Raw genomic sequence first — 25,338 nt, 5'->3', positions numbered from 1 at the left:
TGTATAAGGCCTATAGGTGTCTATTTGAATTAAGGCTCGTTTGATGTCCTACGCACTCCCATATGCCTCTGAGTGACACTACCGCCGATACTGATCCGAGTAGTCTTGCCTGCGCCGTTACAATGGTAGGGGGTACCCGTTTGCCAGCCTAACCTTGCCCCGCGATACCCATCGTTCCCGGTTAGTATCCTAAGTGGTTTCTCAACTATTATACTATTATTACTAGGGAGAGGATCCTTTCCGCTGTTGCTTGTAACAGAATAGTGATATAAGAAGTAAGATATAATTAAGACAGGCTAGAGAGAGCTAAAGTAACCTAAGGTGCCCTAAGGTAGCTCGTAAGAGGTTAGAGAAGGCTAGGTGTTAAGAGTATGGATCAAGTGGAAGTAATATAAGACTTCTAGTGTTAATCTTCTTATTAGTTAGTTTTTACAGATAGAGTAATAGAGTGTAAACGAGAACAGTAGCGTGTAAGTAGAACAACTCTCTTTATTATACTTATACTCAAAACTTAAGTTAAATATATTAAGCTATAAGGGCTTGATACCTAGACTATATGCTAAGAAGATAAAGTAATTATATATGATTATATAATTAGTTACGTAACTACGGCGTAGATAAAGGATTACGGCGCAGTCCGTCTCTTTAGACCCTCCAAGCTGATTACTTGTAAGCAGCTTGCCTTGGATCGTAACACTAGGCTCTAACAGTAATCCCACGTAAGAATATAGGATAGACTACTATGCTTTAAGATGTAGTCTAAGTAAGCTTGAACCATAATCTTAATTCAGATAAGCACAGTCCTTAAGTAAAAGTATAAACATCAGCTGATTATTTGAAGAAGCAGACGTATTGTCATACTACGGAAATAATGCTTGTTTCTGCAGAGAGTCTGTCCTATAGAACATTGATCAAAGCAGGTCGTGCACTTACTTCCCCTAATACAACTTGCGAGTCATAGTTTGTCTTGTAATTAGACATCGCTGCAGCCATTTTCATATCCTTCGCTGTTGTTTCTGAACATTTCGTGGTGACTAAGAAGGAGGAGACGGGATATTGGAGCGCAGATTCACCGAGACATGAACTTAAATTTACATCCATATCTGTGACATGTCATCAATACGACGTCACCGACAATTACATGTTGGCGACATGGATACAATGGTTTAAACTGGCAGCGGAACCTTGTGAGAATGTTGCCACGAATTCGACACGGGCCCGGGCTCGCCATTACCGTTTATCGGATAACAAGCCCTATTTAATCTGATGGCCGGGACAGCTGGATGCTCATTACAGCTTCGCTATTCGAACCAAGTTACTCATTTCTCGCAGACACTAGTTATTATGTTATCCCCAAAACAATTGTTGTTTACTGTTTTTCTGGTCGCAAAGACCTCCTATCAACAAATCATCAACACCGATTTTGCGAGTGCAATCGACGTCAATGTATGCCAGGAGATGGATTCTCACTCTGTTTTCAACCGTATATCATGGGCAACCAGAACTTGCCAGTGCACGACGCCATATAGCTTCAGGGCTAGTTGTGTTAGGACATACCCAAACCGAAACGAAAACTACATCGGAAACTACGATCGAAAATGCGACCCCAGGGATGAAACTGCCGTTTTTTGTATACCTACAGAAAACAGTGACATGGTGTTTCAAGACTGCACATGCAAGAGGGTGCCAGTGAAAGTAGGGCAGAAACCACCTGGAAAACCAAACGGAATTGGCTGCTCTGGCGGACTTAATTTGGGACAAACACACACAATATCAGTGTATTCCACGATCGTCTTTGCTAAAGGGACGACATCGCGCCAAGTTGACGGTTGCTACGTCCAGAACAGCTCTACAGGGACAGAGCTTTCTGCCAACTATCCATGCCCTCTGAGCAATAATGGACACGTACTCGAATTCGAAAAAGGAGCGACCTACCAGGCGTGTGTCGAAGGCGACAACGATTCTCCAGATACACTTTCATTCCAATGGATTGTCACGAGCTCAATTGGGCACTCGAAGCGGGACGAATTCATGCAGGCCATCTCGTACGATAAAAGCATTGTCCGTGGTAATTTTAAGGGAAGTGTTATAGTCGTTGATAAGGATGGGGCAGAACTCCAGCGATTTGATTTATAAGGGCCTTAGCAACAACTGTAGGTAGATGGAATATGAAAGGTATTCTAAATACAGTAGTCTAGATCATCTACGATGTGATATATATATATATTGTTATATAAAGTATCTAGTTAACATAATAGCGTACATACCTTAGTTTGTCTTCTTTAGTGAGAATCCCTCCCAAGTGAACTTCGCTACAAGCACGAGCGCCGCGCATGCAAATAATAGGCAACTTCCAAAGATCCACAGATCATCGTAGCCGTTGTGCTTCTGAATTGTGCCGCCAATAGGTGTACCAATCAGTATACCAATTGCACAGAAAAAGAAAGCCTGGCCCAGGCGTGTACCGATCTTGTGTTTAGCATTGCCGCTTATGTAGATGATAACCGTCGAAGGCAATGAGACAAAGGTTCCGGAAAAGAAACCGTAGAACGCCATGAGGACGATAATGCCGGCTGGGGCTGTGACAGTCAAGAATAGTATGCAGAGAATCCCGGACATGAGTATGCATGGTATCATGACGTTGAACGGGCCAATCTTATCCGAAAGGAGATTTGGCAGAACACCTAAAAACATGATGTCAGCAAAATGATGCAAAGTGTTGAAGAGAGCATACTTACGGCCAAAGAGCGACGTGCTGTTCAGAATGGCGATGAGATAAAACCCCAGATTCTCATTCGTGATCTTTTCCGTTATTGCAAATATTTGAGCAAAGACTAGGGGTACATTGAGTCCCGAAAACCCCAATAAGAAGCCCAAGGTTATAAGGGAGTATGCGGGGATCAAAAACGCCTTGAAATCGAATAGAGTCCGTGTTTGAGGGGGAAGCACACGGACGCGCATGATAAGGTTGGGGACAACCAGCGTTCCTAGCATCATGAAGCCAAGCACGCGGGTAGCCCATCCAAATCCGATCTGTGGGAGGAGCTTATGCAAGACGATTGGGTAGATTACGCCTCCCAGTGACGACCCTGAAGCCGCAATGCCGATGGCAGCCCCGATCCTGGTTGAGAAATAGGTGGAAAGGATAGCGACACTCGGAACGTAAATCAGACCTGCGCCGATACCAACACAGAAGGATTGAGCTAGTAGGACTTGCCAGTACTCATGGCAAAGCGACAGCATCATGTGGCCGAAGACAATCATGAAGGATCCGACGAGCAAGAGTGCGCGGAGGTATCCGGCATCGTAGATGGGGCCGGCTAGGGTGCCTGTTACCAGCATAAGGTAGGCCTGCACAGATCCAATCCAGGCGATGGTGGATGAAGTAGAACTCCGGAGTAGAGTCGTTTCGTAATATGCCTGGTATGATCCAAATGTGTTGGTGACACCCCTGATCTGGAATTAGCAACCCGTTTTTATGGTCCAAGTGCAAGGGTTCTCATACCATGAATTGAATGTGAGGAAGAAGGCTCCAAAGACCTGCAACCAAGCCAAAGTACCGCCGTTGGGTGGCGGAGAGACGGCATTCGTGGCAGGCTGCTCTGGCTGGGCAGCCTCCAGTGCCGCTCCATTCTGATCGGGTGTGGTTACACCGCTGCCAGGCGATTGCTCTTTCGCTGAAGGATCAAGGACATCCTGCGCTGTGTTTGAAGAAGAGGATGAAGAGGCGGGGGGCAGGTTTGGTTTCTCATCAGAAGGGATTACAGGATGTGTTGATGCCATGTTTGATGTGTCGTAGAGACTATCACACTTTAGTTGAGTGTTCAAGGTTCGAGATGTTGCAAGAAAAAAAATAAGGATCTTACTTCTTTACACGAATCAGCACCTAGAAGAGAAGCAAAGACTGGGTAGTGTGCTATGAGTGGGAAGATTACGGCAGGGGAGCTCAATGTATAGCTAGGAAAAATTAAAGTACTGGAGATGAGATATCTAGATCTGGGATGAGATCTGCTGTAGAGTATACAGATCGGTAGAGAAATTCAGACCGAAGGCAAGTACATACCACCATCAAATGTAAAGACAGTTATCCACTTCTATTCATGGACATTGCGTGCGCTCTTCCGGTCTTCGGGAAAATCGTGCCCCCATCGGATCCGGCTTCTTTGTCATTGTAACTATAGCTCCGCATATTAGAGTTCTCGAACCCAGTTACTCTGAACAGAGATCAATCATGTCGGAGCCGAGCGATATCTCCGATTGTAGCATGGCGATTATTGGTGGGGTTTGGAAGAAACTCGCCATGTTCGCCATCACCACCCAGTCCCCCGAGATCCGATGGCCGATGGCCGATGGCCGAAGTGCAGAATTTATCTCCGAGATACAGGGTCTACGCTTATGACGATTACTTATCACACATAGGGAAATATATTAGACTGGCTGCAGACATGGGCCAACGATCTGGTAATACTGAGCGCTTTATTTTACAACAGATCCCCTCTATTCCGCACACTGGTTCTCTGCCCTAAAACTAAATGCAAAATGAGGAAATAAAAGGGGGAGGGGAGAGTACATAAAATTTGGAACAAGGCCAGACAACCTAGGAAGACATCTCAGTCACCACTATGATCAGACAGGCAAAACGGAAGATATTGAGGCTTGGGGCTGCTAACTCCTCAAACCACTCACTCTGAACAGTTTGGCCACTGATATCGATTCTTCCAAACAGAATGCAACAAACAAATCGACTGAGTTCCTCAGTGTGGAAGCTCAGTTAAATTTGAACAAAGAGAAATCCCAATCATGTATCCTAAGCCAAACTCCATCTAGTAATCTAACCCCCCCACTTAACCCCTCCGGCGCCTCAGAAGCAACGAATTGCTCGGATTCGGCATAATCTGCCTGTCCACCTGAATCGGCTCATACCTCTCTGTCCTTCCATCCGGCATCACGACATCGTAATCGAGAATCATCCTCACAAGCACCGTCTTGATCTCATTAGCTGCAAAGAAGCGCCCCGGGCACGCATGCTTGCCATAGCCAAACAGCATATCGCGTTCATTGGCCGAGACCAACTGCGAGCGTGCTAGCTCGGCCGTACTCGCGTTTTCGCGCATTTTGTAGAAGCGAAAGCCGTCGAAGTCGTCGGGGTTGGTGAAAATGGTTGCGTCGAAGCTTACGGCGTCGGAGGGGACTTCGACGATTACGCCGGCGGGGATGTGTTGGCCGTTGGAGAGGGTGAAGGGTTTGTGGACGTAGCGGGCGAAGGAAGCTGGTGGAGGTTTGTTAGTTTTTTTTTGCCTATTATAATATTTATTCTGGGGGGGAAGCGGAAAAGGGAAAACTTGCTGATGCTAAATGGGTACCAGCGGCCGACCTCCTTGATAAAGGAGTCCAGCTTGACTAGTTGCTGAAGAGCGCGCGGCGTGAGGCTCCCGCCATTGTCGTCCAGGACAGTCTGGATCTCCTCGCGAAGTGGCTCGATGTACTCGGGCATCGCGGCGAGACAGAATAAGCTGTTGGTGGCGGTCATGGCGGTGGTGTGGATGGCTGCGACAGTAAGTGTAAGCTGCTGTCGGATCAGTGACGAGATGTCCATGGAGATATTGCTTGATTTGGCACGATCCATCAACCACTGCAACATATCGTCGGAATTCTTCTGGTCTGATTCTTGTCTCTGGCGGATGATGGGCTCGAAGAACTTGGTAGCCCGTTTGTGTCTGTTCTGGAGCTGTTGGATCTCGGAGAGGCGAGAGGCTTTGAACGGGCGAAGCCACTTGTTGCAATTCTTGACTGCGAAAGCTGCAGTGGTTGTTTCATTCGTGAAGTTGACTGCAATGTTGAGATATTCGGGGTCGCGACAATACTCTGGTCCAACGAATAGGCGGCCAGATACCTGAGCTATAATGTTTGTTAGATTTTCGTATATCGCTAGTTTAGTCCAGTCCTCGCAGGGAGGCATGAAGCGTTCCATAGCGTTGTCGATCTCGGCAGAAATATGCTCGTTGAGGCGTTCTGTCTCTTAGATTAGCGGCAAGCCGAATGCAGTAGTGCACTCCCATACTTAATGAAGGTGTAAGATCAGCCTTTATAGTGTGCATCAAAGTCGGAAAGTTGGTTTCGTGTTTGGTGTATTGACCTTCAAGCATCTGTGTAATCTTAGCATCTAATCTAGCCATTGTAAGATGACAGCTTCGAACCTTTTTGACAGCTGCAGGAAGATCCACAACATCGTCGGAGAGTTTGTTGAGCTCGGGCAAAAACTTGGGTGGTATGACCACATATTGTATGTCATCATCTGCTGCCATTCGGTAAACAGATTTTGTGAACTACCCAAATTTTGAGTTCTCATCTCTGTAGAGGATATGGATATATTCACCTGTTTGTATCCTTTGCGATACAGTTCTGTGCAATACTTCAGGAAAAATGCTCGTTGCTTGTCATTGTTTGTGGAAAGGCCGAACACTGGCAATTTTGATAACTTGAATTGCAGGCTGAGCCTTGGGAGCAACACAAGGAATGCAACGACCACAGCAGATAGTGTGATGACTTGCGCTAGAAGCGCAGAGTTTGACAAGATTTGACTATCCATCATGAGAGAGATGAAGTTGTACTCAACTAGAAAAATCCTAGTATTGTCATTGCCGTACTTATAGTACATATTTCCAAGTTAAATATCGCTATTGTGTCTGCCGGAATTCGGACATGTCGGCCTCCACGGAACGGATGGGCTTGCGGTCCGATTAGTTGTCGTCATGCAAGGTTGTTCGGTGTACCAGGATACCCGTTAGGCTAGACATGTTCGTCTACTACAAATGTGATAAACCCTGTCACTACAGGAATTCTTAGACATCCATAAGAAATTAGAGATAAGGATCTAAGACTTCCACGTTCCAATCGGCTTGCACCGCGCAAGCTCTTGATCGGCCGGTGAAATCGGAAGCCCAAGGCCAAGCAATCGTTGTCTACTCGAACGAGCCACTTTCACTATATAAAATACTACCACTACTAGCATACTCGACTTGTTAAAGGCTAGGCCAAACGGATATACTAACTCTATTTTTACTAGCCGTAATAGTGGTGTAACAGTAGGAATGCGTAAACGCAGGCTTCCATGCCGTCGGGGCTGGGCAATCTTATCTCCGAATTTATCGGTTAACTAAGAGGTAGATGAATCCAAGTTCTAAACTCCGATCGACTAGCACCGGGGCGACCCGCCGTAATATACATTACCCGTGGTCTTATATTCGGACGTAGAAGGTTTTTCCAAGTTTTTACCAACAAGATAAGACTATCGTACTACTGTAGTAGAGTTGACCTCCTACCTATCTATCCTTATTCTTCATCGTGTCACTCTATCTTTTCTTTCATTTCCATCTATCCATATTACATCACGAGTACTTTCTAAGAATTCAATAGGGAGAAGATGGCAAGGATATAAGATAATCTTTCTATGTTCTGGAATACTTGTAGTATTACTACTCTATCTACACTAGAGAGGTAGATGCCGGGATATCATGCAATTATAGACAAGAAAATGCAACGCCGCGCTTGCTAAATGACCAAAGAGACTGTTTGTAAGACAAGGAAAACAAGAGGTGGATAAAGGAAAAAGAACAAAGGAAGGAATGCGTAGTTGGAACAGATTCAAGCCTTATGCTTTTGGTTCTGTGTTGACCGGAGCATATCCAGCGGGAGTGACGGCCAAGAAGCTTTGACGAGCGACTGGATCTGGGCTTAGCACATGAGGGGTAGTATCTGGCGTGCTGTGGATTGATTCCATGGCGATGCTATGTTGAGAGGCACTGTAGCCTGAGTTGTAAGCAGTGAGGGGCTTCAAGTCCTCTGGATGCATGCTCCATCGTGAGGCATTGTTCACTTCACTGATCCCCACGGCAGAAGCGTCGTGCGGTACATTGTTATACGCCCCGCCCGTCTCATGTACGGCCACGTGTGCATTGTGGTCGTGCTCGTGGCCGTGGCCATGTTCGTGTTCGTCGACTTCGAGTGCGTATGGCTTCCCGCTCTTTTTGAGCTGTTTGTTACACCACAAGCAGCTTAGTTTGTCGCAAACAAGGATGAGGAAGAGAAGTGTCACACAGACTGGCAGAAGAGCGGGCGATTCAATGGCGGCGTAGATCTTGGCGTCGTTGGCCATGAGCGCCAACATTGCCGCACCGACGCAAAATGCACTCATGCGCGAGATGACGGATGTGTAGTCGAAGAGGTCGGCCTTGTGGCGGCGGATGAGAAATAGGAAGATGACCAAGCACAGGACGAGGATGCAGAAGGAAGTCCAAAAGTACAGGTAGACGAGTTTCCAGGCATGGAGGCCTACCTCGAGCGGGCTGTGCTTTTCGAGTTTGTCCACGGGGAGCTTCATACCAAGGCCAGTGTACATGCCGTTGCTGATGGCGTAGGACAGATCCTTGAACGCAGTTGGCCAATTGCTATACCTGGTCTCGTCACCAAACGTGTAGTTGTTGGATGTATCAGGCGAGCAGATATTGGTTGTGTTTCCGATTTTCCAGATGGCATTCCGCGCCTCATGAAAGAAGCTTCTCGTCTCGAGTTTACCATCGAGTTCATAGTAGTCAAGCAAGTCCATGAGCTTGTCTGAAAGCTTTTCGCCGTCGAGATTCTCAAGTTGACAATACTGGGTAATTTTGCCCGAGGCCTTGTTGGTGTTGTTGATAATGTAGCGAGCGAGAGCAAGCTGCTGCGACCCCTCAACTACGCCAACGATTGCAATTTGAAGCGGGAAATGCAAAAGACTCCAAATCTGCTGCCTGATGGTTCCGTAGTGGCCATGTGGGAAGTTGTCAAAGTACCTGGTACAGGTGGTCAGTTTGGGAGTTTATGCATTGTGTTTCGGGATACTCACAGGGCCCAGACCAGGACCAGGACAACAATAATGCACATGATGAGAAAGCATCCCTCAACATTAAGGCCGTGCTTTCCCATGATTCTGGACACGGTCTTTGTAACGCCAATGGCGCCCTCACCAATGACGATGATGGTAAGCAAGCTCATTCGCTCCATGAGATGGGTCTTCTTGAAGCTGAGCATGCGCCAGAAACACGAGATGGCAATGACGAGGACGGCCTCCAAAATCATGACGACATACCAAACAAGGTAAATGTGCCGCCGATTTTGATTACCCTCGCGAAAAACAGGCGTCATGGCAATAAAGGCACCCATGCTGACTGCATAGATGGCAAACATGAGCATCAGAGGCAGGTAGATTTTGGAATACTTTGCTTTCCACGTGAAGAACAGGACGACGAGGTATTGGATTGCCAAAAGACCACGAGTTATGACGAGCGTGTAGCACATTATGCGGAAGTTCTGTTGTCAAAAGTCAATAAGAGTGCATTGGCATGTCAAAAGGGCGGCAGACTGACCGTGTTGTTGCGCGGGGCTGTCTGATTGGCAGGATTAAACTGGCTGCCAACCAAGGCCAAACCAACAAAGGCAATAAACTGGATCGTCTTGCATATACGTTCATACAGCGAGTCTCGCGCAAAGCGCACATCGTGCAGCGTAATCTGAAACCAACACGACCACAGAATTCCGAAGAAGCCAATGTATCCCAAGAGGTAGTCCAAGTCTGTGATTGAGTGGTAGGCGGTGAAAGTTGCCAAGTTTGCGACGAAGAACAAGTCGAAAAAGAGCTCGACGCTGTTGGCCTCGTGTCGCTGGGAGAAGACGAGGTTCTCATGGTCGGCACCGACAAGCGGGCTTTCGATAAAGGGTGTGGTCTTGTGTAGCCGCCTCAGGTGCTTTTCAGCGTCGACATCGCGTTTGTGGCCATGGAAACTCCAACCCATGTTGAGAGGCTACGCAGGAGAGGGAGGGAGAGTGGGGGAGAGAGGAGGGGGACAATGCCCGCGGTACGAATGGCTTGCTCGGTGCAAAAGGCGAGGAATGGAGGCGTAGAGGAGGTAAGAAAGAGCGGACTATGTATAGAAAAAAAGAGAAAGACAGTAATGGGAGAAACCGAAACTCTAATACCAGCGTCCGTCAGACTCGCCAGGGTGCCGTGCCACGATTCTTATGTGAATCTTGCCCGTTTCCACGATTACTCCACACGACAGCAATGACCCCTCATGCAGACAGGTAGCGCAAGTCCTATCTTGGGACATGGCACTAGAATCAGCACTACGGCCGTGGGCCATTTTTTTTTACCCTCCAGCTCAGCGGGAAAGGAGCTAGTGGCTGTGCATGGTGGTTAGCCGCATGGCCGTGCTGAGATGGAAGCCCCTACCCGCTCGTATGCAGAGATGCAAGCCACCTAAAAGCCGAGAGATTGGGCAAGGGAAGCCTACTCACCGTCACGGCCAAGGAGCAGGTGGTGGAGCCGGGGGAGCCGTGGGGGAGGACAGGAACAAGAGCCGCAGGCCAATGGGCGACGCATGTGGGTGAGGCTTGGCCCAGCTGGCTTGCTGCCGTGTTGAATGCCGTGGATTTTGATTGTGCGTGTCGTTTAGATGTTCATCAGAGTAAGAGAGTCAGCTCCGCCCCCCTCCGCTCCCCCGTCAAGAGGTCCGTCCGTACGCGGGCGACTAGCCAAGGCAGGTCGGGCGGAGCGCCGCCCGCTGCCCTTCTGCCCTTCTGCCCTGCCTGCGCCTGCGTCCACCACCACCGGACCAAAATCCAAGGCTTCATGCACCGCAGCTCCATGGCGCTGCGCTAGAGTGTGGTGGTGACTCTACTTATGTACTTGCCTACACCACCACTGTGTAGTACATACATGTGGTGTCTATGCTGTCCTTCAGCTATGCGCCCCAAGAATATGTGAGTATACGCTGGCATGCTGACCAGCCCACTCTTTCAGCTCTCTGCAAGGCCAATTTAGCACGTTCACTGCCCGATGCCACTCGCAATTACTTACTTTCCTACCCCCTGCACACGTGCCCGTACCTTTTTACTTACCATGTCCAAGTAGTAAAGTATTTGCTGACCAGCACTCTCGTCATCGCCCGGGTTTATCCAAATGTCCTTGGCTCTGATTTCTTGCGTCCCCCTTCCCTGATTACATACATGCAAAGTACTTTACATGATTACTTGTGGCTGCCTCATTGCTAAGCAGGCATCTGGCCCCTGAGTCGTGGGCGCGTATGACCCGGCATGGTGCAACAGCCTCGTGAAAGCTTCTTTCAGTCCTTGGACACTAGTGCCCGCCTACTATATCCAACCACGCATCCACTCTGCTCAAAGTGTTCATCTTTGCAATACTTACTACATGCACCTTTGTTCGGCAGCTTTCTCATTGCGATCTTCTTACAAACACCCGTTGCACCGAAATCATCACAGTCTTTGCTCCATCCCTCGGACCACCACGTGGCACCTGGCCGTTGCGCCGGCACGTGATTGCCATCTCCCTCGTCTTCGACACTCCCTTGGACGTCACAACATGCTCCTGCACGTGCCATATACACCTTCAATCTCACTCGCGATACTCGATCCGCTAGCCGAGCGAGGCCGCCGTCCCTTCTATTTCTTCTAAAATAGCCCGTACAACGCCGCCCGCCCCCAGGCTCTAGTTTAAGCACCGCTCAAGCAGTGCCAAATTGCTATGTTACATATGATTCCCATGACTCGTTCACTTTCGTAACAAGCCCGTGCCCTCGTCCGCCTCCTCACCACCACCTTCCTCTTCATCTTCGTCATTGTCCTCGTCAGACCATCCTTCGGCCTCCAGCCCTTCACCACGGATGCCAAAACTCAGCACGAAACCGACGAGCGCAATGCCAGCGAAGATGCCAAACGGCAAAACTTCTCCCTTGGGCCTCAGCTTGGTCGCAGCCGTAAACAGCGAGCCCGAAACAAATGGCCCTGCTGCCCGTCCGGCAGCAGAGAGCGTCTGCGCAAGGCCGTTGAGCGTCCCGAGAACGTTGTGGTTGGGCGCCGAGTTTGTGATCTGCGCTCCGTTAACGTGTGCTACAACGGGTTAGGATCGCATCAGAGTAACTCACCATGAGAAGCGCAGCCGTCAAGCCGCCGACACCTGCCACTGTCTTGATGACCAATACCACCCCAAGCTCAAACCACAACCATCCTGCGCCCGAGCCAATGCCTTTGTATGGGTTGCTGTCTTTGTAACCCACCCACGGCATCAGTCCAAACGCCGCAATGAACAGACCCAAGCTAACCCTGTATGCCATTTTGTTGCCGAGCTTGCCTCGTAATCGTCCAAATATCCCCACTTGAAATAATATCGTGATGGCTCCTGCAAACGACAGCGACAGGCCCACAGCCTCTGGCTTCAAGCCGCGCCCCGTCGGCGGTTGCTCCTCGGCAAAAATAGGATACAGAGAATTGTAAGAAATGTTGGCTAGTTGAAAGATGAAGTATGTCACCAGCAGCAGCACCGTGTCGCGGTTCAATACCTCCTTCCGCGTGAGCTCTTCGCTATTGGCGTGCGGAAATAATGCAGGCGCGGATTCGCCAGACGTGTCCGACACGTCGTCGTCTTCAATATTATCTTCGTCTTCGTCTTCACCTATGCTGCGTAGATGCGGAGAGTTGCGGTCCTTTTGTTGGCCAAGCAGGCGCCGTACATAAGTCGGTCGAGTCGAGCTAGTGAATTGCCATATCCATGAGAACAAATTGCCCAGTCTTTTTCCTAGAGGAGGGAGGTTCTTGACTTCCTCTAAGCTCTCTTCCAAAAAGATGATGCACACTACCAAATCAACAGCTAGAACAAGGGCTGAAAAGAGATTTGGGAGGAGATACGGATACGGATTGGCGTTGCTGCGTGAGAAGGGGTTCTTGTAGAGAACCAACAAGCCTCCGACAATGGGACCTGTGATTCCGCCAATGCCGTAGACGACAGGCAGGTAGGTGAAGGCGCGCGACTGATTGCTCCGGTCTGTGATCTCGCCCAGACATGTCGACACAACGCCAGAGTTGCCATTGACGAAGCCCATGAGTGCCTGTACGAGTATAGCATGCCACAGCTTTGTGCAGAAACCGAATAAGAGGAAACAGCACATAGTCATGAAGGTGCCCATGATGATGACGGGCTTGCGCCCAATCTTATCCGAAAGCCAGCCCCAGAAGAAGTTTGTGGTGAACTGGGCCAGGGCAAACGACGAGGCAATGAGTCCCACGTACAGACCTCCCTGGCCCTGCTTGACTTCGGGGAACGAGGCCGTCATCTCTGGAAGATATGGGCTGATTGAGTTGAGGGCAGTCTGCTCGGCAAGCGCTATGATGGCCAACACAATAAGCTGCCTGGTCGGCAGGGGCGACTCGTGGTTGCTATGGCCGTCTTGTGAGTCGCGGCCATGGCGGGGGGACGGCGATGTCGAAGGTGGTCGGCCGCGGGTCCTGGGGGGAACTGTGGGAAAAGTTTCGTAGTGGAGCGTGGACCGTCGCGCCTCAATGGCCGGTCGCCTTGACGAGGGCATGGTTGGCGATGCGTGGGCAGGTGGATGCTACCTCGTGAAGGCAGAGAAGGTGCAGCAAGCCTTGACATGCATCGAGTCTCGAACAGGGATGCAAAGGATGGTGCAAGGGTTCATGCCGCCATGACGCGCAGCAAAGTAGAGAGTATTAGAGAGAGAGTATTAGGGAGAGGGAGAGAGAATGAGAGAGTATGAGAGAGTATGGGCGCGTGAGTAGAGTGCGTCATCGGTCGCAGGAACATGTCCGTGTGCTTGGCGCGCCAAGAGCCGCCACACCTCTACTCTTCTCCAGCCTCCTCACCCACATTGCTTTTGTGCCTCGTGCCGGCCAACTGCATGTACAGCACAACAAGCGCAATCACTCGCCACTCGGCTTCCATATGTATGCATCTCGCCTAGCCTTGCATGAACCTGCGTTCCAACGACTGCCATCTCACAATATATTTTAATTTCCCCACGGCTTGGTAAGCCGCACAACCCATCGACAGATGCTTTGTCCATGGTTGAAAGAACATCTTTTCCAAGTCGACTATGTCAACAAGATGATTGCTCTAGGTCTTGAAACTATCCCCAGCACATTCACTAATGACTTAGCCAATCACTTTGCCACCACTTGGACCCGAGTTAACAGTTCGGCCAAATGCACCTTGTAGCGTCGTGGTCACCTACTTGGAGACGCCTTCTTTCGGCAAGGCTTGGTGGCCTTGCGAGCACATTAATTACGGTATGCCTGTCCAGAGTACATACAAACGTGACTCCTGTATATTGCAGAAAAAAGTGGAGTTGCATAGTCGTCAAGGCTATAAAGATGGCCGGCAAGTCTGCAATTTTTTTGACTGAGCACGAAAAGGTCAGTGGTCAATTATTCAACAGGAGAGGAAGAAAGAGAGACAGAAAGCAAAAAAAGATGCAATTCTACCAGAATGCCTACCTCGCTGCTGCGACTGCATGCACCCTCATCTCCCCATGCCTCTCTATTCCTGTCCAACCGCCCATCACAAACACATCGGCACTTCCACTCCACTATGGCCTCGTCATCTTCCCCCACTTCCAAGCCCTCGACATCTTCGGCCCCATGGACCTCGTCAACTCGCTCTTCATGACCTACCGCAACAAAACAGCAGAGCCCCATCTCTCCATCCTCAGCCGAACCATGGACCCGGTATCCTCAGCCATGATGCCCGGCGGCTTCGGCGAAGCAATCCTACCCACAACAACATTCAACCAGTACCTATCCGCCCACGCACCTGCCAATGATACCGCCTCGTCTGCCGACGGCAAGCCCGACATCGACGTCCTAATCGTCCCCGGCGGCGGCGGCACCCGCAACGACATGAGCGAGGAAATCGCCTTCATAGCCTCCACCTTCCCACGCCTCAAGTACATCATTTCCATCTGCACGGGCGCCTCGCTACTGTCGCGCGCAGGCGTCCTGGAAGGTCGTCGCGCAACTACCAACAAACGCAGCTGGGCGTGGGCGACATCACACGGCAAAAATATCACGTGGGTCCCTACTGCGCGCTGGGTCCAAGACGGCAATGTGTGGTCCAGTAGTGGGGTGTCGGCGGGCATAGATGCCATGTATGCATTTGTTGGCGCTGTGTATGGCGAGGACGTGGCTACGTTTATGAGTCTGAACCTCGAGTATACCAGGGAGTTGCACTGGAACGAGGATCCGTTTGCAGCGGTTTGGGATGTCCCTGGTGCGAAGTAGATGTATGGCAAAGTTTGGTTGCAAGTAATATATGGCTTGGCACATGTCTGTCATATACGCTGCTACCCCTCATGTCTTCACAAGACTGACATGTATACATGTGTGCGTGATTAAATAATATAGACTTTGATTCTTCACTGCTTAGCAATATCATTATGTACAGTCATCATCTCGTTCATTCATTCATACGAAGCCCACTCCCTATCCAAAACATCCAACTCACGCTTCGCCCATTCGTACTTGCTGTCGCCCGGCTCAGCATTGCCCAGTCCCCTCAAAATATCCTCTCTCTCCCTGGTAGTGGCAACTTGAGCCTTCTTCCTCTCCAAAGCCTTGCGCTTCAAGTATGCAAAATCCTCATCCTCGACACTACGCATCCATACCGAGCGCATGCGAGGACTCCACAAACAACAGCTTGACCCAGCTTCCGGGTCCTCACCAGGGACTAGCTGGATGGATTTGTTGAACAAGCGTGGAATCGTAGTGGGTAGGGATTTGGATTGCATGGCAGGCCAGACAAAGCGGTCGTAGCATTCCTCGCATACCGTAAATTCAGGGAGTTGTGGGATAAAGTACCATGGCTTGCGAATCAGTATCTTGTCTCTGGCGCACTCGCCCTTGAAAGCATAGTCGCGCGCCAGGTCGACAAAACGGTCAATGTCAGGTCGGCGACCAGATATCTGGGCCTCTTCGTCGAGCTCCATAAGAAGCTCCAGGTACTTCATCAGACGACGTGAGCTCATACGGAAGCTGCAAGTGTATCGACTTGGTGCGCTTGAGTAGCCAGCAGTGATACGGGGAAAGTAACCGCGGATGCTGGGAAATAGAGCTTCGGCCAATCTTCGGTCACTGGAACAGATGGCAAAGTTGGGCACAAACATGCCGTCGCGTTGATTGACAATGCCGTACCAACTGGCCTCATTAGTGTCCTTTTCTCGTTCTCCAGGGCACGGCTTGTATGTGTCCATGATATCTGCCACGGCGTAAAGTAAGTCGAGGGATTTCAGGCGCTGCTTTACAGTGAGATACCACGCAAGGCGCGGCCACGGGTTACTAAAGTCACACGCCCGCTTGATTGACCAGTCGTCTAACCAGATCTGCTTGAATTCCCCGTCGAATCTAGTCTCAAAAAACACGCTCTTGTAGCAATCAGGACATATGTTGAAATTTTTGAAGCCGCGGAGACTGTACCAATCATCGTACTCTCTCGAGGCCTTGCTCCTTGGACAGTCCGGCAGTGATTTGAGGTCCAAAGAAGCAACTCTCCGCAAGGATTTTTCCCTGCGATCGTCCTGGGAGCGGATGCTATTCGATCTTGCCCTCCTGGAGAGTCCGGGTTCCTCACGAGTGCTTTGTCTGGAAGGCTGGGCGTGGGAATCTCTAATATACGGGGAGCTAGTAGCAGACGGCGAAGAGGACCTGGGAGGTTCTATATAGTCTTGTCTTGGAGAAGCAATGGGTGAATGATTGTACTGATAATTCTGTTCCGGTGGCATCAAGACATCAATGAGCTGATCATCCATAGGATATGGCAAAGCAGAGTGCGAAGAGGATGGTCTCCCGGTTGGTAAGGAACTCTGTACATCACCACGCGGTCTTGGAGTCGGTATTGTCTCGTATCTTCCGTACCTAGAAGGCGGTCTTGATCTGTCCTGAGCGCGGACAGGGGGAACGCTGGTGTGCTGGTCGGTCTCGGAAATGGGAAAGCGACCTCGCCCAGGCGAATTAGACTCAAACGCGCTCGAATGAGATAGAGGGGTAGGAGGTTGTCCACCACTCCGAGAAGAAGGGCGCGTTCCAGGTGGTGACTCCTTTAACCGCGTCGGAAGTTGAGATGAGGTCGCCGTTCGTGGCAACGGTGAACTTGGTCTGGACATGGGCCGCGGGCTGTTGGCGTAGGCAGTATCAACAGGAACGGGTCTTGGCTTTTTTGCGCTATTGTTCAAGGAAGAAGCGGATGATTTTGGAGATTGGGCATACAGATTTTCCTTTGACGAGTTGGACGAGTATTCCTTGCGCAGGGTTGGTACCGAACGCTCCCCAGAGTCGCGCCTTGTCGATTCCGGCCTATGCTGCGTGTCCCGTAAATTTGTTCTCAAAGCTTCTCTTTGCAGATCGTTCTGCACGAAGCTGTAGCGTGCCGGTTTCCGGTCTGCTCGTAGGTGGGTAGTGCTATCGGTGTCCGAGTCCGAGTCAAAGACACGGTCTTTTTCCGCCGGCCGAGAGTTTGCAAGGGAGTTGTGACGGCTGCCGCTCGGTCGAGATGTTGGTGATTTACCATGGGAACGCCGTTGTGCGTCTTGGTCAACTCGGCCCATGTCCGATGTAGCGAAACGGCTGTCGGATGGGGTCATGGGTTCTGGCGAACGCAGAAAGTCGGTCGATATAGGAGCAGTCGATTCCTTCTGTGATTGTGAGTAGCCATAAGGCATCCTCTCTCGTTCTGTGAACAAAGGCGGGTCTGGGACATCGGTGTTGATATTCGACATGGGGCCACGGTCTGCGAAGCTCCTCCTCTGGCGATCTCGATGAGGGTTGGATCGTGTTGTCGCATCGGGATCTGTGGCGGATCCGGAGTTATGCCTCGAGCGACGGTCATCACCTTGTGCAGCACTGGGCTGCTCGATCTCGTCCAATATGAATTCCTGGTCGACGGTACCCCGCGTATTGACAGGCGGCTCGCCATCATCACGCCTTTGTGCTGGCGAAGGCGGCTGTGACCGAGCCTCTTTGGCCAGGGCTTCTGGCTCGTCCTCTACACTAGGCGGAGGTGGCCATGATTCCTTTCGTCTGTGTGACCTGTATGATTGCGAGGTGGATTGTCTGGGACGGGATGTGCGGGGCTCGTAGGAGGAGGGGTAGGAAGTAGTATAGGGATTGCTGGCGCGCATGTCTGTTAGTTCCCTGCGGGCGTCGGCGAGAGTGGCTTCGTGCCGCGAGTAGGCATATGCGTCTGCACCGCGCGGCGATGTATAATAAGAATCATGGCGTGGGTGCTCGTAATAGCGACTGTCGTATCCGTAAGACATGAATGGTGAACGTGAGAGGAGAGGTCAGACGAGCAAGGTGAGAGTGGCGCCTGCCGCGTGCATTGATTCTGAGCGTAGCAGCGTAGCCGAGGGTGGTGGTCTGGAGAGCAACGGGGGTGGAGGTGGAGGAGACAAAGGTGTTGCACAACGCAGCAGTAGCCGACATGTTGGACGGATGCTCAACACTGCTGGGTGACGCATAGGGCCCAGCGTGAATTGTGGGTCATGGCTGCTACGATACGCAGCGGACCCTATCGTTAGCCCACGCTCATTTGCTCGCTTCGCCGGCCCCGCCCCCAAGGCGGCGGCGCATGCCGGCGACCACGTTCACTGCCACTTGATGCGTTCATCGTGGCCACTCGGTAAGCAAGGCCACTACATACAGACATATTACGTACATCAGGTGAGCCTGTTCGGGGTGACAGGTAAGACTACACTTTGGTAGATGGTGGGCACAAGACAAACAGAGTACTACATAGGACTGCTATTGAGTCGTGTCCTTGCATGTGTGGATAATCATAAGTCTTTTCTTTTGTTATTCGGATAAGTTTAAATACACGTTAATCTTCATTCGCAGATATTTTGTCATGTGAACTATGTAAAATCTCCTACTACGCGGCTGTGCCTCGTCGGTCGCGCGATAGTATAGCTTGAAATAAGAAGGGAACATTGCGCATCATCTATCAAAGAAGCTTCAATGGATGATGTCGGATACATTTGGGAGGGGGGTCAAGACGCGGTAATTGGGTATCAAAAGGAATTCATGTCGGGTGGAAGAAGGGCGTAAAAAGAGAAGAGATGGTGGGAAGGCTTCGCCGTGGAAATGTGTCTTGTGCTTAGAAGAAATTACCCTGGGGAACGGCACAAAAGATACCGACAGCCACGCCAGAGATGATAAGGGCACCAAGAATGGCTTGGATGAAGATGGTATCCTGGATCTGGCGAAGAGCAGGCTCCTGGATCCAGACCTCACGGTCAAAGACCTTGCGAACAAGGTTGCGCTTTTCGTAGCGTGCGACCCATGGCTCATCTTCGTAAGAATTGCTGGATGCGTGAGATTCTATGCTCTCGGAAGACTCAGATTTGATCTCTTCGGCCTGTAGTTCGTCGTCGGATGCAAAAAGCTCCCACGGTCGGAGATGGCGGTGATGCATACCGTGAAGCACCACACACATGCCTTTCCAGGCTGCAATCAGGGTGGAGATGCCGATGAAGAAGCCAATCAGCGACATGACACGCCATGCACGACCAGCACCACTGAGAGCGAGAACGATTGCAGTAACGATACCGGCGACGATGCCGCCGATACCGAGACCACGTGCAAAGATGACACGGGGACGGTTGCCGTTGCAGATGGTCCAGCGGATAAAGTTGGGATGTGCCTGGCAACGAAGCGACCATTCGACAGACGTGATGACATCGTTGAAGGCAGATGGATGTGTCGTGTTTTGGAGAGCATGCAGCAAAGAAGTGTGCTCCTTGGACGAGAGGTTCAGTTGGCGCGGACCATTGTCGGCAATGTAGATGGAGATGATGCGATTGATCTCTTCTCGGTACGGCTGGATGGAGACTGCGGGGAATGAGCGAGTGGATCCTAAAAAGACAAAGAGAAGAACCAGTAAAGGCTATACTCACGTGGTTTCCACTTGAGGCCAGCATTATCAAACGCACCAGCAGCACGCTGGGCATGATTAATCTTGAAGCCAGACCTGCTGTCGCCGTCGAAGTCGAGAGAGCCGGCAGCGGCTTGGTCGAAGCTGCTAGGGGTGCGAGGCGGCGTGTGGAAAGGATCGCTAGCAGCCTTGTCGGATTCAGCACGGCGGCCTTCGGTGGCGAAGTCGGTGCCTTTGAGAATGGTTGCCGCTTCATTGCTATAGAATCGTGGGCCAGGCTTTGGGTCATTGGCGTTGTTAGTCTCACCGGTCCATTCAGGCGACAAGACCCTCTCGCTTTCTGGTAGGGCATTGAAGCGCTTGACGTAGTCACGGTACCAGAGGAAGAATTGCAGATTCTCGGCAGACAGCTCAATGTACTTGAGGAAGTTCATGAAATCACGAATGGTACAAGGCTGATGATGTAGGTTAGTGAGTGTAGTCTAGCAGTGGATGGATGGACTGGGATTGGGCAGCAGCAGCATGATGGACCACACATGCAAGTATACAAAGCAAGGTGCGATGGGCAAAACGTACCGGGCAAGTGCCACCAGCGATGATGTTATCAAAGGATAGGGCTTCGGGAATGCCATTGGACATGCCACTCGAGCCAGACTTGATTGATCCGCGAATTGTCTCGCGCTTGGTGTCATTTGAGATGGCAGAGGCATTGTCGGCAACAGTGGCACGGCCTGGTCGGCGATACGACAGTGAGTAGACCATGGTGGGCCGGAGACAGTGTGAAGGGTGTATATATGTATGTATGTATGAGTGAATGTGGGTAACGAAAAGGAAGTGAAGGAGGGGAGGAGAGGAGCGAGAGCGAGGCAAAAGCCAAGAACGGTTGTGCGGGCCAGGCGGGACGATCTGAGGGGGAGAAGGAGGAGTATATGTATGTAAGGGTGTATGCATCTACACACGTATGTAAGCGTGCAGAGTTGGGGAGAGCAAAGTAGATAGCAGTAGCGTCAAGATGCAGTTCCAGCAGGGGGGTGTGGTAGTTTCCCGCAGACATGGACAGGTCCCGCCGACCAGAAGGCCAGCTGAGGCAGCCACCAGTTTTGCACGGTTGTGACGGCTACAGGCTAGCGGTGCAGGGACGCGATATTGGCGACGACAACGACGATGGAGCGGCTACTATGTGGGCAGGACCTGTGTCGATCGCCCGGGCCCTTGTGCTCTAGCTACACCAAGTAGACAAGGTCACCTTGACTAGCACTTTGCCTAGTCATTCTCGGGCCTTTTCGCAGCAGTTACTACAGACATGCTTATATTAGAGTATGTGCGGTCGTACAATCCTCGTAACCACCAAGACACCTGGTATACACACGTACGCGTATGTGGACATGTCACGACGGCCCCTGCTGATGACCAAGATAACCACGCGACGTTGGGAAATGAAGATGCGACAGAGGCTGCTGTGACAGCGACGGCCGCCACAGGCAACGCGCCGGTGCAACGCTCGCAAGCGCAGCGAAAAAGGCGAAAAAGGCCAGTGGACAAGCCGTGGTCGAGCCGTGGCCGACGACAGTGACGTTGTTTCAGACAGCCACACGCAGCAGCCGATAATCCCCGCAGTCTGATTGGCTGTCGGATGACACGCCTGCAGCCAATCAGGGCAGCCTCTATCGTCACCTTGCATGTTCCTGCGACTATCTTATCCATGTGTGCAAACACACATACACTACATACATACATACATACATACATGTCTATGCATCGATTGCATGTACAGTCGCCATAAGTATTCCCAACACGTCTTCAAAGCCCAGCAAACTACGTAGTACATGCGTACATACTTTGCCTGGGTGGTGGCGCTCTCCCCCCTCTCCGCCCCCCGCCTCGCCCGATGCCAGAGACAACACCAGCCACTGACGCTTTCCGCAAGCCGGCCGATTGGTCTACTGCGTCTCCCAACTAGTGGCACAAAGTCAACCTACCTACCTACTTACCTTCCAAAACCCACCTCTTGGTCCTTGGTAGTTTTCCCCTTTTCTCCACCATTTCACGGCAAAGTCTGCCGCTTTGATCAGTATCGTAGACGCAGTTGCGTTGCCACAAACACCCCAAGCCTGAGCCGTGCCGTGTTCCCTGACACCCGTCAGAACCATTCTCACGGTTTCGCGTGGCTCACCACATGTCACCCACACCACCACGTCCCCACGTCACGTGTCGTATACTTCAGTACAAGTCTGGGGCCTGGTATGCAAACTTTGGCATAACGCCACTCAATCACCTTTCGCTTTCGCATATCCACCACCTTCTCCCCATCATTGAAGCTTATACTTATTCATGTCTTTGAACGCCAGCTGGCCCCCCTTCCCGCTAGTGAGTCCCTCGGCCTCGGGTCAAGTTTTCATCTAGTTTTCATCTAGTTTTCATCTAGTGCCAATCGCTTCTGCTTCGCCGACTGGTCCATGAGTGGAAATGCGCTAATGTACATCTAGCTGTTCCATGGCTTCCTTCACCAGCTCCTGTGACTGCACCCTCCCCTTGATCCCCTCGCCGCATCCTCGTCGATTTTTTCTTTTTCCTTGGGTAACGTCCTGCGGCTTTCGGGACCCTGGCCCACCATGGCTTCGATCCAAAATCTGCGACTGGTGCGACCATCGCCGCTACTTTGTGCGTTCCTGCTCCTTATCCCCATGTGACTTCCAAAAACAAACACGATCGTGGGTTCCCGAGGACCCACTTTGCATCGACTTGGCAATCTCCATCGCCAGCCGCATCTTCCTTGAAGGCCATTGCATGCATACCGCTGCACACACCCCTGGTCATCTCGTCTTGCCAAACAAATCTTTGTAAAGAAAACCATGTTTGCCCTCGATCCTGATCCAAAAAACGGGGCGCTCAGGGGAAAATCTGCCATCCCTGCTGCACACCCGCGCTGTGCATCCGGATGAACACGTCGTCGGCTAATCACTTTGCATCCACATCATATGCCTTCATCTCCCAGCCGTGCAAACTCCACCAATATGCCGCACTGCAAGCAATGTTCCGTTTGGGGGGTGCAGTTGCGAGATGATTTCTCACCAGTCAACTGTCCTCTTTACCACTGACACATAGATATATGCACACCATGGCATTAGGCAAAAGTTGACTTTGTAGACGAGCCTTCACATTGCCCCTGTAGCCCTGGCCTGGGTTCGGGTTGCGTCTAGGCCACGGTCTTTGCAACTGCGGATGGCGATAGCCTAAGGCAGGTACCACGGTGCGGCAACAATTAGCACACTAGCAGTATCACATACTACGCTTGACAAATGCTGCGCCGCCCAACAATCAAACTCTGCCCTTCTAACTCGCCCCAGTTTCCGTGTCAGGTCGGCAAACGCAGATGGTGAATCAGATTTTGTATACTGAATGTCGAAAACAATGCAACTCCAGATTGCACCAAACAAGAGACATGCATGCAAAGAAAGGACAGTACGGTTGGAACAAACCATTTGTCTCATGATGGCCACCCAATACCTTGCGCCTAAGCAGCCTTCATATTACGGCTTCCCGGTAGACACTCCATCATACCTGCTGCACAATAGTTACCCTCATGGACTTTTCCGGTATTGAATTGCACTTCCGTACCCCACGACTAGGCTTCCAAGTCTTTCATTACTCAAACGATATCTCCAACCCCCACGCCCTGCCCTTGGCACACAACATTGGAATCTTTAACACCCTTGAGCAAGCACAAGATGCAGCCCAAACCGAGTTGGCACATGTCTTGGAATTCCATCTCAACCAAGGGCACGTCGGTCGTTGTTTTCGCGACATGAATCTCAGTCTGCGCGGTCTCATCACAGCGTACGTGGACAGCTTGAATGACACCAGACAGTTGGTTCGGCGCGAGCTCATTTTGAGCGAATTCCACATTGTGAAAGTTGACGTCTGGGATCCATCGTGGGCTGTTGAGGCCCAGAGGGCTGTTCATGAAAGCAATGTGCAAGCGCATGGAGCAGTCATGCCAACACGTGAACCATCCACGCACAAATGTCCTTCGGAAATAAATTCAACATATGTTCAGCACGATGAAGAACGTTCGCCAGAATGGGCAAGATCTCGCATCCCACTATTTGCTCGTCGAGACGAATGGCCCTTGCGTCGACCAGGCGACCCACCTTACACAGTACGAATGGGCTTTTCGCCACCAAAGTTAATACCTTGTATTCGGTCCGTATCCGAGCAGTTAGTCAAACCTCAAAATAGTAAGCTTTTGCGAAGAAACAGCTGGTGAACTTGAATGGACTACCAGTTCAGTATCAAGCAATGAGAGTAGATTGTCATAGTTGGACGGATTTGGCGAATAACCAGAGATGAACGTAGTCTCCATCCCTTCATGTTTACCTAAAAGTATAGATAGACCGTCTTCTTCTTTTTTGTGTTCAAGTATACTACTGGCCATTAAATGACTGCTATGTTCAGTTCAAACAAAAGATCTCCTATTCCCATATCACATGATCATTTATTAAGAAGCGCCCAATCATCTCGTTCCACTCATTCATTTTATTGTATGGCATACGTTGTATGTAGAAGTACCTAACATACACACATACATATGCACGTAGCCTCAAAAAGCAAAGTCTCCACATCGCGGGTAACACGACAGGGGTACTACCGCGACGATCCAAAAGTAATCATCTAGTCCCCGGCGAAGATACCGATCAGCCCTGTTTCAAAATGACGATCTTCATCGGATCTTATCCACTACTCTTTGCCTTCCCCCTCTTTCGTTTCTTCTTCTTCCCGTACTTTCTTATCTCTTACGAAAGGTGGTGTGCAAATCAGTTCTTGAGTATCCAACTCACAATGCGATGGTATCACATGAGCGGTAAAAGAAATTGTTTCTCGGGATGCGAAGGAGCCGGGAGAAGGTATGCGGATGGGTGTGGAAACTTGGTATACATTCAACTACTAGAGTCTGATGCGACTTGGCAGGTGGTATTGTGATCAAAATGTACCAAAAGCTTGTGTTGGTAAGATTGGTCTTGAGTCTACTCTACACTACCTGGTATCATATTTTGACTTGGGCTTGGATGAGCTACTCGATAGGAAGAATACCATGCAATAGTATGAAACACCTATACTCAGAACCTGCTGGATGGTATCTGACTCCCCCAAAGATTAACAAAGCCTTCCTAATCTTCTTGCGACATCGAGTCAACGAGCGCGACACGCCAGCGCAGAATACAAAATCACAATAATAAACAGGGAAGTTAGCTGTGTAACAACCTACTCCCAGTGAGCACAAATCGATTGGTCGCGGAGGAGTCAACCGCATCATACTCAACCTTAGTGTTTTCATCCCAAAATAGCCTAGTTGCTCCATGTACACGTGGTAGTGCTACTAGTCTAGTGATCAGACTCACCGCTCAGCCTCATCTCCACCACCGCTTGTTCGCATGTCCATCACACTTTGCAACAATCCGATCACCCTAGCGCAAACGCTATGCCAATCAAAATGCTCAGAAACATGAGGCGCTGCGAAAGCGATAAGAAGGCCATGTTTCGCGTTCAACCTTACCCAGCACACCCCCGACAAT

At 50.5% G+C, this 25,338-nt stretch overlaps 9 protein-coding genes across 9 annotated transcripts; 3 read left to right on the top strand and 6 right to left on the bottom strand.

The window, feature by feature from the left end:
* Positions 1-2,268: 2,268 nt before the first annotated feature.
* COCVIDRAFT_12957 (hypothetical protein) lies at positions 2,269-3,783 on the bottom strand (the record flags this gene model as incomplete). The annotated part of the gene is made up of 3 exons (XM_014704794.1): positions 2,269-2,684; positions 2,739-3,451; positions 3,506-3,783. The coding sequence occupies 3 exons, from the start codon at positions 3,781-3,783 to the stop codon at positions 2,269-2,271; spliced, it is 1,407 nt and encodes a 468-aa protein (XP_014560280.1).
* Positions 3,784-4,844: 1,061 nt separating this feature from the next.
* On the bottom strand, positions 4,845-6,589 carry COCVIDRAFT_89533 (hypothetical protein; the record flags this gene model as incomplete). Its single annotated transcript, XM_014704919.1, has 5 exons — positions 4,845-5,298; positions 5,343-6,012; positions 6,062-6,146; positions 6,198-6,326; positions 6,377-6,589. 5 exons carry the CDS (start codon positions 6,587-6,589, stop codon positions 4,845-4,847), a joined length of 1,551 nt encoding a protein of 516 aa, XP_014560405.1.
* A 1,062-nt stretch (positions 6,590-7,651) lies between these two features.
* On the bottom strand, positions 7,652-9,827 carry COCVIDRAFT_23550 (hypothetical protein; the record flags this gene model as incomplete). Its single annotated transcript, XM_014704820.1, has 3 exons — positions 7,652-8,828; positions 8,882-9,345; positions 9,402-9,827. The coding sequence occupies 3 exons, from the start codon at positions 9,825-9,827 to the stop codon at positions 7,652-7,654; spliced, it is 2,067 nt and encodes a 688-aa protein (XP_014560306.1).
* Positions 9,828-11,602: 1,775 nt separating this feature from the next.
* COCVIDRAFT_89613 (hypothetical protein) lies at positions 11,603-13,412 on the bottom strand (the record flags this gene model as incomplete). Its single annotated transcript, XM_014704918.1, has 2 exons — positions 11,603-11,920; positions 11,976-13,412. 2 exons carry the CDS (start codon positions 13,410-13,412, stop codon positions 11,603-11,605), a joined length of 1,755 nt encoding a protein of 584 aa, XP_014560404.1.
* A 904-nt stretch (positions 13,413-14,316) lies between these two features.
* COCVIDRAFT_23548 (hypothetical protein) lies at positions 14,317-15,123 on the top strand (the record flags this gene model as incomplete). Its single annotated transcript, XM_014704819.1, has 1 exon — positions 14,317-15,123. One exon carries the CDS (start codon positions 14,317-14,319, stop codon positions 15,121-15,123), a length of 807 nt encoding a protein of 268 aa, XP_014560305.1.
* Positions 15,124-15,302: 179 nt separating this feature from the next.
* Positions 15,303-18,152, bottom strand: COCVIDRAFT_89349 (hypothetical protein; the record flags this gene model as incomplete). The annotated part of the gene is made up of 1 exon (XM_014704917.1): positions 15,303-18,152. The coding sequence occupies one exon, from the start codon at positions 18,150-18,152 to the stop codon at positions 15,303-15,305; it is 2,850 nt and encodes a 949-aa protein (XP_014560403.1).
* An 836-nt stretch (positions 18,153-18,988) lies between these two features.
* On the bottom strand, positions 18,989-20,527 carry COCVIDRAFT_12951 (hypothetical protein; the record flags this gene model as incomplete). Its single annotated transcript, XM_014704793.1, has 3 exons — positions 18,989-19,746; positions 19,788-20,220; positions 20,342-20,527. 3 exons carry the CDS (start codon positions 20,525-20,527, stop codon positions 18,989-18,991), a joined length of 1,377 nt encoding a protein of 458 aa, XP_014560279.1.
* A 2,821-nt stretch (positions 20,528-23,348) lies between these two features.
* On the top strand, positions 23,349-24,032 carry COCVIDRAFT_89692 (hypothetical protein; the record flags this gene model as incomplete). The annotated part of the gene is made up of 1 exon (XM_014704916.1): positions 23,349-24,032. One exon carries the CDS (start codon positions 23,349-23,351, stop codon positions 24,030-24,032), a length of 684 nt encoding a protein of 227 aa, XP_014560402.1.
* Positions 24,033-24,475: 443 nt separating this feature from the next.
* On the top strand, positions 24,476-24,745 carry COCVIDRAFT_89367 (hypothetical protein; the record flags this gene model as incomplete). The annotated part of the gene is made up of 1 exon (XM_014704915.1): positions 24,476-24,745. The coding sequence occupies one exon, from the start codon at positions 24,476-24,478 to the stop codon at positions 24,743-24,745; it is 270 nt and encodes an 89-aa protein (XP_014560401.1).
* Positions 24,746-25,338: the final 593 nt, after the last annotated feature.

The sequence above is a fragment of the Bipolaris victoriae genome, assembly GCF_000527765.1.
Source record: "Bipolaris victoriae FI3 unplaced genomic scaffold scaffold_12, whole genome shotgun sequence".
In the NCBI taxonomy this organism is placed as follows: domain Eukaryota; kingdom Fungi; phylum Ascomycota; class Dothideomycetes; order Pleosporales; family Pleosporaceae; genus Bipolaris; species Bipolaris victoriae.
This window is presented reverse-complemented; position numbering and strand designations above follow the sequence as displayed.